The 12863-nt window shown below is 45.3% G+C and overlaps 1 protein-coding gene across 7 annotated transcripts in view; it reads left to right on the top strand.

Annotated features, from left to right (window-relative positions):
* Nucleotides 1–12863, top strand: part of HUWE1 (HECT, UBA and WWE domain containing E3 ubiquitin protein ligase 1) — a 139028-nt gene that overhangs the window by 92079 nt on the left and 34086 nt on the right. For 6 of the 7 annotated variants that reach the window (XM_038747643.1, XM_038747642.1, XM_038747647.1 and 3 more), the window contains 11 exons: nt 164–323; nt 968–1326; nt 1800–1995; nt 3426–3593; nt 3960–4105; nt 6042–6108; nt 6522–6736; nt 7571–7782; nt 8328–8510; nt 9592–9764; nt 10363–10511. In XM_038747643.1, the coding sequence (XP_038603571.1) occupies nt 164–323; nt 968–1326; nt 1800–1995; nt 3426–3593; nt 3960–4105; nt 6042–6108; nt 6522–6736; nt 7571–7782; nt 8328–8510; nt 9592–9764; nt 10363–10511 (2028 nt within the window). The remainder of the gene's footprint in view (nt 1–163; nt 324–967; nt 1327–1799; nt 1996–3425; nt 3594–3959; nt 4106–6041; nt 6109–6521; nt 6737–7570; nt 7783–8327; nt 8511–9591; nt 9765–10362; nt 10512–12863) is intronic. The other variant, XM_038747644.1, reaches the window with a different exon arrangement.

Here is a 12863-nt window from a genome sequence, read left to right as displayed (position 1 = left end):
GTCCGTAGACATTTATCGTTCATTTTCCTGCACATTTCATGGCTAGTCTCAAGAAGTGAAAAGGATGATGGTGAATCAAGTTCTGTGCTTTGGAAATAAGTGAGTGCAACTGTTATTTCTGAATACAACGCTCCCAATCCACCTGTCCCTGTCACCTTTCCAGGTTAATGAAGAAACAGGTAACAGACGTCCAGTGATGCTGACTCTCTTGAGAGTGCCACGGTTAAACAAAAACTCCAAAAACGGCAATGGGCAAGAGCTGGAGAAAACCCTTGATGAAGGGAAAGAGATGGAAATCAAACCCAAGGAGGAGAAAGCTAATGGTATGGACCGTCCTTTTATGTCTCTGTTTCTGGGAGGTTTGCTCCTTGGCTGAAGTCATTAGTTGGACTTTTCCAACTTGCTTCAAGATACCTTGTGAAATGTCTAAAAGTTTAGAGTACCATTGTTTGAAGGTTAATCTGTTGAAGTTGTCAACTGAAAGTTTTGCAGGTCCTGACATTAATTACACTGGTGTTTGTTGTGTGCAGTGTTGTATTGGTTCTTGGGGAACTTAGAAAGGAAAATGCACAAATCTTTCTCTAAGAACCTGCAGACATCATTTGACTAAACAAGTTTCCAGCTAGTTGACCGTGTTCTAAAGAAACTTAAATTAATCCTTGGAGAGCAAGATTCGTGAAAATGACTCGAACTTTTAAACAGATCAGAAGATGATGCAGTGGGTCGTGCTAAGACTCCTGCGGTGGATTCAGTGGCTTTGTTAGGAATGAACTGAGTCACCCTTCCTTTACTGGGAAGTCCATCTAGCTTGTATAATGAGGACTGAGGAGAGGTGTTAAAATAGAGGAAACATTTGCTAACAGTAAGAATTCAAAGTTTCCTTGGATTTCTGAGGTAGCATACCAAAAAGGATCTGGATGGAATCGAGTCCGTGCCTTAAATTTGCCTGCCTACTTTTTTTTCCCAGAAATTCCCCTGCCCCCAGAGAGTGCAAGCACCGAGAAGGAGCTGACGCCCGAAGACACCAAACTGGGGGACATCATGATCCAGGGTCTGACGGAGGAGATGGTGACCGTCTTGATTCGAGCCTGCGTTAGCATGCTGGGGGTCCCTGTCGATCCAGATACGCTGCACGCCACTTTGCGTCTTTGCCTCCGGCTTACCCGCGACCACAAGTACGCCATGATGTTTGCGGAGCTGAAGAGCACCCGCATGATCCTGAACTTGACGCAGAGCTCAGGCTTCAATGGCTTCACACCCCTGGTCACCCTCCTCTTCCGACACATCATTGAGGACCCCTGCACCCTGCGGCACACGATGGAAAAGGTGTGTGAGCTTTAATCTGGGATTTACGGGACTTGCTACGTGGCGTAGCTTAAATTGGAAGGCGGAACTTGGGGAACAGGAATCCAAGGTTGTAATCTCTGTGAAAGTCAAGGGAGAGTGTTGGGGGGGGTCACTGAAATTACCGAATTGCGAAAGGAGACGTTAGGGTAGAAGATTTTGAAAGCTGATGAGGAAGTGGCTGATTTGTTACTTGGATTTCTTTTCATAGAGGTATTAAATACCCGACCTCACAGTGCCCAGGTCCATTGATTGTACACGGGGAGGTTGAGTGAGGCATAGAAAATATGACTACGCAAAATGACTGTGCTAGAGGTCTCCCTTGTCTGTATTTTGAGCCTAAAGGATCCCTTTTATCACTTAACCCCATCCTTAAGACTTGTATCACAAGAAGCCTTGGCAATGGGATCCCTGTCGATACTGAACAGATGTCCTTTTCCCTTTTAAATAATTAGGTTGTGCGTTCAGCAGCTACCAGTGGAGCAGGTAGCACTACATCTGGGGTGGTGTCCGGCAGCCTTGGCTCTCGGGAAATCAACTACATACTGCGGGTGCTTGGACCGGCTGCATGCCGCAACCCAGACATCTTTACTGAGGTGGCCAATGGTTGTATTCGTATCGCCCTGCCGGCTCCTCGGGGATCTGGGACTGGTGAGTCGCAAATGCACCGGAGTGTGCATGTATTTGCGTGTGCGTGCTTGCATGTGTACGTTGTTGCCAACTTGTACTTCCCAAGCGCTTAGTACAGTGCTCTGCACACAGTAAGCGCTCAATAAATACGATTGATGATGATGTACGTGTGTGTTTTGAAAGGGAGACCATTGTGTAGCCAGGGATTTTGGATTTCCAAGGGATGACTTGTGCCCTACTATAGCCTGCCATAATTCTTGATTGCCAGTATAAAATAGCATTTTTTGTGTTTGTCCCCTTGGTGGGGCCAAAAACAAAGTACACAGATGATCAGGTTAGGCCACAGTAAGGACCTCAGTCAGCATCAGCCTAGAGCACTGGTTTGTTTTTTTTTAATGTTATTTAAGAGCTTACTATGCGCCAGGCACTTTACTAAGCACTGGAGTAGATACAAGATAGGTTGGACACAGTCCATGTCCCATACGGGGCTCACGCTCTTATCCCCATTTTACGGGTGAGGTAACTGAGTCACGGAGAAGTCTCCTGACTTACCCAAGGTCACACAAGCGGATAAGTGGCGGAGCCGGGGTGATAACCTGGGTCCTGTGCTCTTTCCATTAGGCCACGCTACTTCCCTGTTTGTCCTGTTCAGAGATTCAGTCATTTCAGCTATTTTTGGCACCAGGCTGCAGAGTATCCTAATTCTCTTTTCAAGCAGCGGAATCAGACTAGAACACGGAGTAGAGGTTCAACTTCCAGCAGGACTTCAGATTCCTTCAATCTAGGATATATTTGGGGGGGAGTGAGGAACCAAACTGATCCTCATTTCCTCCTTAACTCACAAGTGCTGTTGCAAAACCAGCAGGGTTTGGATGATGGGGAATTGGGAGCGGGGAGAGAGAGGAGAGGTGGAGGCTCGACCTGGTATTTTTAGTGGATGGTGACGATTGGCCGGAAAACGTAACCAAGAATCATGAGCATAAACCTTTGATATACTGTTTTGAATACCACAAAACTGTATATAGTCCTCCGTTCATCTTAGCAAACTTCACTTAATATGAAATTTGTTATGAGTCATTGAGTAAAGGAAAAATTGGAAGGTAGATTTTGTCAGGTTTTTCATAAATTTCTGTAACTCTTTGTCATATGTAAGATCAGTACATAAAATGGAAAATATTTGCATTTATGTTATTTGGGGTGTGTCTCCAAATTTGTGTCTCTGGAATTCTACCCTATATTTCTGCCTGCCTATTTAACCGGCATAGGGAAAGAGAAAACTTTCTTCAAATAGTGGGATTATGCAGTTGTGTTTTGTTGAAATCATGTGGTATATATTTGCTATTTACATAATCGAGCCCCACAGATGAAACAGTGCAATCCGTCATAACTTCTCTGAATGACAGTTTCTTTAATATTCATCGGGGGGGTCTTGCTTTTCTGTCTTTCCCCAGCTTCAGATGATGAATTTGAGAATCTGAGGATCAAGGGCCCGAATGCCGTGCAGCTGGTAAAGACAACCCCGGTGAAACCCTCTTCTCTCCCCATCATTCCGGACACCATCAAGGAAGTGATTTACGACATGCTGAATGCCTTGGCTGCTTATCACGCCCCAGAGGAAGGTAAGCATCACTGGAGGGCACAGAGGCTGGGGTGGCAAGGGGGGTGGCATTAGAGGCTAAAGCCACGGTTGTTCCGGAACAGTGTGCTAAATTGAGTTTTAGTCCTTGGGCCACTACTCTGTGATATGGAACTTCATCTCCAAAGACTGCTTTTCCGCGTACAACACCCAGTCTTTTCCCAGTGGGTTTTTAGAGAGAATCTCGCAAGTGACAAGGCAAGATCTCACTCCATTGTCACTAGCATGCAATGGCGGACCCCGTCTTTGCCATTAGGAGAGTATGAATTTCTTCCAGCCGTCTCAACCCGTTGAGACCCGAAGGTCCGGTGGCAGTTAGCGGAGAGCCTAAATGTGTGCCTTTCTTCAGCAGACAAGTCAGATCCCAAGCCAGGGGTAATGACTCAGGAGGTCGGCCAGATCCTGCAAGACATGGGAGATGATGTATATCAACAGTATCGCTCTCTGACACGCCAGGGAAGTGACTTTGAAACCCAGTCTGGCTTTGCCATTAATGTAAGTGCATAAAAGCTTGTCTGCGTATCGTAGCCATTGTATTGTATTGAGAAGGCCAACGGTGGGGACTCATAACTCCAAAACCTTTCTTCCCTGATGTTATTTTAAGTATTTTTATGGTATTTAAGGGCTTAGGATCTGTCCCGCGCTGGGATAGGTACAATTTGATTCAGTTGGACCCAGTCCCCGTCCTTCCTGGGGCTCACTGTAGGTGGGCGAACAGGTCTTGATTTAATCCCCATTTTATAATTGAGGAAATTGAGGTATAGAGGAGTTAAGTGACTTGCCCAAGGTCACACAGTGGGCAGGTGGCAGAGCCAGGATTAGAATCCATTTCCTCTGGCTTTCAGGCCCATAGCTCTTTCTGTTTGGTCATGCTTTGCACATAGTAAGCGCTTAATAAATGCCATTATTATTATTATTATTATTTAAAGGAGGAGCACAGTGACTGCCTTAGGCTTCCTAGTGAAAGCCCTTCAGGGCAGGGAACGTGCCTGCTGATTCTGTTGAACTCTCCCACATGCTTAGTACAGTGCTCTGCACATAGTAAGCACTCAGTAAATACGATTGATTACTCCCCCATTTCTCCTAAAAGATAGGGGTTGCAGCCTGTATTTGTAGCACTCACCATGTTCACAGAATGCATGTGCATTAGCCTTTCTAACACGGCAAGAGCATTCAGCTAGGAATCGGGAGATGTGGTTTCTACTCCCAGCCCTGCCACTGGCCCGCTGTGGGACCATGGGCAAGTCATTTGACCTCTCTCGGCCTCAGTTTCCTCATTTGTAAAATGGTATAGAACAGATTTTGGAGCCTCATGAGGGACAGGGAACTATGTCGAATCTTAGTATCTACCCCATTTAATATTTAATAAAACATTTAATAAAAGCTTTTATTATTAACGCTGCAGCCTGCTCTCTCCAGACTCTTAAGAGCGTACATATACCCTCCCCAGTTCTCATGTATATTATGTATCACAAATTATTTTCACCATTTTAGTTGTCAATATTTTTAGGTCTGCCTGCCCTATTAAGGGTGCAAACTCCTTTGTGGGCAGGGGACATGTCACTTCTTTATTCTTTCCTTCCCCAAAGCCTAGTGCAGAGTGTACTGCAGCGTGGCTCAGTGGAAAGAGCACGGGCTTTGGAGTCAGAGGTCAGGGGTTCAAATCCCGGCTCTGCCAATTGTCAGCTGTGTGACACTTTGGGCAAGTCACTTCACTTCTCTGTGCCTCAGTTCCCTCATCTGTAAAATGGGGATTAAGACTGTGAGCCCCACGTGGGACAACCTGATCACCTTGTATCTCCCCAGCACTTAGAACAGTGCTTTGCACATAGTAAGCGCTTAACAAATACCATCATCATTATTATTATTATTAAATGAGGATTCAGGAAAAAGTTAAATTCTTTAACAAATGTCCCAACCAAAATGTGAAGAACACACATCATGGCCACACTGGCTTTGTATATTTCATATTGTTTTCTGGTGGAATAAGTGATTTGGGGTAGATGGCTTTGTTCAAAAACCAGTGCGGCCCAGCGAAAGGAGCATGGGCCTGGGAAGGACCTGGGTTTTACTCCCGACTCCGCAACTTGTCTGCTGTGTGACCTTGGGCAAGTCACTTCGCTTCTCTGGTCTTGTTACCTCCTTTTAGAAATACTTTGAGCTCCACATGGGACAAGAGACTGTGTCCAACCTGATTAGCTTGTGTCTGACATAGCACTTAAGGGCCTGACACATCGCGAATGCTAAACTAGGAACAGTGCTTGGCACATAGTAAGCACTTAACAGATATCATCATTATTATTTTTTTAAAAAAAGCTTTGTGGTACTGTAATAAAGCGTGGTGGAAGTGATAAATAACTGATTCCAAGATTTCACCCCAGAAATCAATGGTCCAGCCCCTCTTTAACTCTTCCTACCTCTTCTTCTGTAGGCTCAAGTTTTTGCTGCTGATGGTGCAGCCACGGAAACACCTCAGTCAGGAACCCCCCAAGGAGAAGGTAAGTTTGTTTTTCAAATAACTAAAATAAAGGCAATTTAAGGTTTCAGTCATTGGCCTGTGCTGATGCTACAGGCAAGAGAGCCATACAATGATATGTTTGGCCTTGAATCCCCACTCTGCCGCTTAACCTGCTTGTTTATCTTGGACAACCACAACTTCTCAATTTTCTCCTCTGTAAAATGGGGATTCAGTGCCTGTTCTCACTCCACTTAAACTGTGGGACAGATACTGTGTCTGACCTGATTATCTTGTATTATTCACCCCAGCGGACCCGTTCCCCGCCTACAACGAGCGTAGAGGGGAAAGCAGGCAACAATATAAATGAGGAATTTATAATATATAACTTAAGGACAGGTACATAGCGGTATGGAGCCGAGGGTGAATAAACTGGTACTTTTTGTTTCTTAACAGCCTCAACTCCCGAAGAGTCTCGGGAAGGAAAGAAAGACAAGGAAGGGGACCGGGCCTCTGAAGAAGGCAAGCAGAAAGTCAAAGGCAGCAAACCCTTAATGCCTACTTCCACCATCCTTAGGCTGCTGGCAGAGTTGGTGAGGTCCTACGTTGGGATTGCCACTCTGATTGCCAACTACAACTACACCGTGGGCCAGTCGGAGCTGATCAAAGAGGTATTTTGAGCAAGAAGTATCCTGTTCCCAAAATAGAATAGGGATTGAACTTGGGGGTGTCATTTAAGCTGAGAATCAGTTAAAAAAAAAATACAGTTTTCACATGAACTCTACTCCGGAAGACCGTTTACATCTCTAACTCTAATTGCTCATCTAGTCTTATAACAACAAGTCAAGTAATCATACTTTCAAAAGGAAGACTAGCTTTAGAGTAGCATACCTCAAGTGGAAGGCTCTTTGGTAGCCCTGAGGTGAGACCTATGGAAGAGTGAAATTTAAAATGGAAGCAGGCAGTTATGGCAGATGTCACTCCAGTTCGTAGTGGAGTGGAAGACCACAGTATATGTTGATTTAATAATGATAGCATTCATTAAGCGCTTACTATGTGCAAAGCACTGTTCTAAGGGCTGGGGAGGTTACAAGGTGATCAGGTTGTCCCACGGGGGGCTCACAGTCTTCATCCCCATTTGACAGATGAGGGAACTGAGGCACAGAGAAGTTAAGTGACTTGCCCAAAGTCACACAGCTGACGATTGGCGGAGCCGGGATTTGAACCCCTGACCTCTGACTCCAAAGCCCGGGCTCTTTTCCACTGAGCCACACTGCTTCTCTTTATTGATTTGCTACCTTCAGTTGTTTTTACCTCTGACTTCTTTCTTCTATGTATTCTCTTCAGTGCCCTCCTCATTATTCAGATATAACTTTCTTAAAATAATTTTCCTGGGACCCCTGCTTTAAGAAAGGGAGGGATTGAGGCAGTGCATAGTACAAAGACTGTAGGTGACTATTCAAATAAATGTTCATATAGCTAAACGGCGATTAATGACTTTTCAGGATTGTAGTGTGCTGGCTTTTGTCCTGGACCACCTCCTCCCTCACACCCAGAATGCGGAAGACAAAGACACCCCGGCATTGGCTCGTCTCTTCCTTGCCAGTCTGGCAGCCGCAGGGAGTGGCACAGATGCCCAGGTGGCCCTTGTAAATGAAGTGAAAGCTGCTCTTGGCCGGGCCCTGGCGATGGCAGAAAGTACAGAGAAACACGCCAGGTAAAAATGGGTTCACGATCCAGAAAAGCTCATACCCAGTATATATTGGGTTTCTGACCGTCACTGAGCACGTACTCCATCTTAGGTCGGACTTTTCAAGATCTTGCCGTTTGGATTGGGCTCTTTAAGAAAGGCTAGCTTAGTGTGTGCAGCCCTGGTGATTCAATTTCCTGCTTGCTGTGGCTTTTCCCAACTCTGCTGCCTTGCTATTAAATAGTCTAGCATGTGGAGTTTGGCAGATTCTGATGTAACCATTGAAAGAAGACTTTCCAAGTTTGAAATCTAAGGCAAGCTTTCAGTTTAAGCGCTAACATGGCCCCACGGCCGTCTACAACTCGACTTAGTTTTTGGAATTGCCATAACGTAAATTCAGGGTTCGTCAGAAGCCATCCCTGTTGTTCTCTGTTACATCTCTTCCTAACGAAAAGTGGGGAGGGGTCTGAGGGGATCCTCTGGGGCGACTTAAGACCAACTGAACATAATCTGAAAGAAGGCAGTGTAGTATAGGTTCGATCAGTTGGTTTATGCCTTGCTCTTTTCTTCAGGCTTCAGGCAGTGATGTGCATCATCAGCACCATCATGGAGTCCTGTCCCTCCACCTCGAGCTTCTATAGCAGCGCTACTGCCAAAACCCAGCACAATGGCATGAATAACATCATCCGACTTTTCCTTAAAAAGGGACTGGTGAATGACCTGGCCAGAGTGCCTCACAGCCTTGACCTCTCCAGGTAAGAATCGCAGGACTGACCTTAGCTTTGGTTTTAAGACCTGCCCTGTGTCACAAGTTATGTCCGGGAGCGGGGCGGGGAGTGTTTTTTGGAGATGGGGACAATAATCTCTCATTTTTAATTGTACATTTGGCATTCAAGTACCTAAAAATGCTCATCCGGACTCCTCCTCATCCAGCCTCTACCTTGTTTCCGTTCCGTTTCACTAGTCCAGTACCGAACACTACGGTTTGAGTGCAGTAACAGAACTTTCAGGGGCAGGGTGTAGGACAGGAAATAAATTAGCTTTATCATCTGAATTTGGGCATCAGGGGTAGCTACCGTGGTTCTGCCCATAGCAAAGGCTCTTTCAATGGTATAAGGGCTCTATGTCGTCTCATCTTCATTCTGTCCCAGTGTGGTAGGGAAGAAAGACCCTGACTCTCTCATTTTACAGATGGGGAAGCAAAGGCAATGAAGTGAATTACTTGCTCCATAGGCAGGTGGACTTTATTCCAGTGGCTCCTGGGTTTTGAACTTTATTTACTAGATCATTTTGCCTCTTATTGCTCTGGAATGTTATTATTATTATTATGCTTACAACTCTGGAATATTCTCAATCTTGAGAATCTGAATAACCGTTTCTTTGGAATATTATTATTATATTTACAACTCTGGAAAAGTCTCAATCTTGAGAATCTGAATACCTGTTTCTCTGGAATACTGTTATTATATTTACAACTCTGGAATAGTCTCAATCCTGAGAATCTGAATAACTGTTTATCTTAAGAATTCACGTACATACAGTTTTCTTTGTAGGAGCAGTCTGTTGTTTTCCTTTTGCCCTCCTCTTCCTTGCCTTAATTTTTCTTTTTCTTTCCCAGAGTTAAGAACTCTGTTAGTAATGTGGGCCACTGCCCCCTCTCCACATTATGACCACCTCAGTTTCTGTTGCCCTGGTGAAAACTACTTACAGATGTTTCTTTCTTCCTGGTGAAACTGCTGGGTTCAGTTCTTTCATGTGACGTAATAGCATCTCACTGTAGAAGTTGAGGAAGTATTTCTCTTAAAGTCACACTCCACATCTGCCTCTTTCTCTCAGTCCCAACATGGCCAACACCGTCAACGCGGCCCTGAAGCCTTTGGAGACGCTCTCACGGATCGTTAACCAGCCCAGCAGCCTCTTTGGCAGCAAAAGTGCTTCCAGCAAGAGTAAATCAGAACAAGATGCACACGGAGCCTCTAGGGATGCTAATAGCAACCAACAGGATTCAGGTATGAAAGGAGAGGAGATTGGTTTGAGGCTTGGAGTCAAGCGTGCCGGGGTCAAACTGTAGAGCTAACAATCCACTCGAGGACTAACTAGGTTTATGAGGTGCTACGGGGGGTGGGCTGGGTAGGGATGAGGGAAGGAAGAGTAATTGGGTCTTGCTTCAGATAATCTCCAGTAGTTGGGGCCAAATTGGTGCAAGGTGAAAGTAGGGCTTGTTACTTCTGACTACAGGAAGCAATCTTGTTTCCCCAAGAAACACTCCATGTGTAGTTACATGATCTGGAGTAAAACCGGGCCGAGAACCGGAGTTGGCAAAATAATGGCCAGGTCCTGGCGGGCGTTTGACATGCTTCGCTCTGGAAGTCATTTAGCGGTTACTGAGAGTGTCTAGGGCAAACGTATGCCAAGAGTGGAAGTGGTTGTATTTCGTTGCGTTATGCTCCCCATCCCTCCCTGAACCCTTCACAGTTGGCCCAGTGCAATGCAGGCAGCTACAAAAAGGAGTGGATGCCCTGTTTTCGAGGAAGCGAGGTCGCCTCAAAACTGGCTTTAGAGAGGTGCGGCCTTGAGGTCTGGTGCTAATCAACTCTGCTGTTTCAGGAGAGTCTGGGGAAGCAGAAGTGCACGAGGAGGATCACGATGTCACCCAGACGGAGGTGGCGGACGGAGATATCATGGACGGGGAAGCCGAAAATGACACGGTGGTGATTGCCGGGCAGCCTGAAGTGCTCAGTACACAAGAGATGCAAGTAAGTAGAGAGAACACATCTGTGACCCTTGCTTAATTAAAAGGTCTGTGGGATAAGCTCCGTGCTGATTCATGTTCAGGCAGTCCTGTGATTTGCGATATAATTTGTTCTGACAGTGTTTTAAAGCAGTGTTGTAGGAATCAATTTTCTCTGAGGAACAATGTTTTATTGGGGAATTGGTTACTGAACCGAGGTCAGATGCTCTATTTTGACCAAGGTTGCCCAGAATTGTATAGTGAGTAATGTATTTAGTTTGGAACATAAAGATTCCATGGTGGGGTAGCTGGCGTTGACCGAATTTGAAGTAAAACAGGTATGTCAACCCTCGGTGGTGAGACTGCCTGGTGATCAAGTATTGGTGGCCTCCCTCAGCTTCAATTTGCCCACTCCTTCTCTTGCTCGAGCCCCACAGAGCTAATGCCAGAAAAGAAGGCAGTTATAAAATTGAGGCAGGCTGTAAACTTAGGAACGTTTAAAGTGTAGGACACAATAACTTTAGGACTGCCATGTGGTAGTGCTTGCGCTTTTGTTTCTATCAAGCTTTAAAAATTTCAAGCAAGGGAATATTTATAAAGTTGATTCTTTGGTTCTTCGTACTCTCAGTAAAGGCCAATTCTGCAACAGGCCCAAATTATTGAAAAAGTTGACCAGAATCTAAGTTGAACAGAGTCCTCAGGCACCGTTCTAAGTGCTGGGGTTAGAGACGAGTTAATCAGATCAAACACAGTCCCTGTCACACATGAATCTCACAGCCTAAGCAGGAGGGAGAAACGTGAATCCCCATTTTACAGTTAAGGGACTGAGGCCCAGAGAAGCTCTCTGTGGGCAGGGAACATGTCTACCAAAGAAGCAATGTGGCTCAGTGGAAAGAGCACGGGCTTTGGAGTCAGAGGTCATGGGTTTGAATCCCGGCTCCACCACATGTCTGCCGTGTGACCTTGGGAAAGTCACTTAACTTCTCTGAGCCTCAGTTACCTCATCTGTAAAATGGGGATTAAGACTGTGAGCCCCCTGTGGGACAACCTGATTACCTTGTAACATCCCCAGCGCTTAGAACAGTGCTTTGCACATAGTAAGCACTTAATAAATCCTATTATTATTATTATTATCCCTGCTCTGCCAATTGTCAGCTGTGTGACTTTGGGCAAATCATTTAACTTCTCTGTGCCTCAGTTACCTCATCTGTAAAATGGGGATTAAGACTGTGAGCCCCCTGTGGGACAACCTGATCACCTTGTAACCTCCCCAGCGCTTAGAACAGTGCTTTGCACATAGTAAGCGCTTAATAAATGCCGTCATTATTATTATTATTACCAACTTTGTTATATTCTCCCAACTACTTAGTACAGTGCTGTGCGCACAATAAATGCCCAGAAAATACAACTGATTGATTAAATGACTTGCCTAAGGTCACACAGCAGGCAAATGGCAGAATTGAAACTAGAACCCACATCCTCTGAGTGCCAGGTCCAAGCTCTTTCCACTGGACCATGCCGCTTCCCTCATCAAGAAAGGCCTCAGAAAGCACATGCAGATCAGGTTGGGTGGTGTGTCAAAAATGATAATTGGTAAATCAGAAGGTTCAGTAGGAGACGAATCCGTAGAATCCTTCAGGAGGTGAATGTTGTGATTGCCAACTAATGGTACTTACTGATGTCTGCCCTGCACAGGACACTCCTAGGCACTTGAGAGCATAAAATAGAAGTAAAAATCACCATCCACGCCCAGAGGTAGCAGTCTTAAATTTACACACACACACAGAAATGGGCAGTATACAGTAGGTTAAAATGAGTGGTTTTACACAGGATTTTAAAAAAATTGAGTCCCAAGCATCAGATACACATGTGAGGGTTAAGGTGACTGATAGGGTGTCCTGCCGAGGAAGGTGGGCAATTAGTCAGGGGCAGTGTGAAATAGAGGGAGCGGTCTTAAATTTACACACACACACACAGAAATGGGCAGTATACAGTAGGTTAAAATGAGTGGTTTTACACAGGATTTTAAAAAAATTGAGTCCCAAGCATCAGATATACATATGAGGGCTAAGGTGACTGATAGGGTGTCCTGCCGGGGAAGGTAGGCAATTAGTCAGGGGCAGTGTGAAATAGAGGGAGCAGTCTTAAATTTACACACACACAGAAATGGGCAGTATACAGTAGGTTAAAATGAGTGGTTTTACACAGGATTTAAAAAAAATTGAGTCCCAAGCATCAGATATACATATGAGGGCTAAGGTGACTGATAGGGTGTCCTGCCGAGGAAGGTAGGCAATTAGTCAGGGGCAGTGTGAAATAGAGGGAGCAGTCTTAAATTTACACACACACAGAAATGGGCAGTATACAGTAGGTTAAA

The sequence above is a fragment of the Tachyglossus aculeatus genome, chromosome 6 (genome assembly GCF_015852505.1).
Source record: "Tachyglossus aculeatus isolate mTacAcu1 chromosome 6, mTacAcu1.pri, whole genome shotgun sequence".
Taxonomy (NCBI): Eukaryota; Metazoa; Chordata; class Mammalia; order Monotremata; family Tachyglossidae; genus Tachyglossus; species Tachyglossus aculeatus.
Note: the sequence above shows the minus strand (reverse complement) of the source record. Positions and strands in the feature narration are given on the sequence as shown.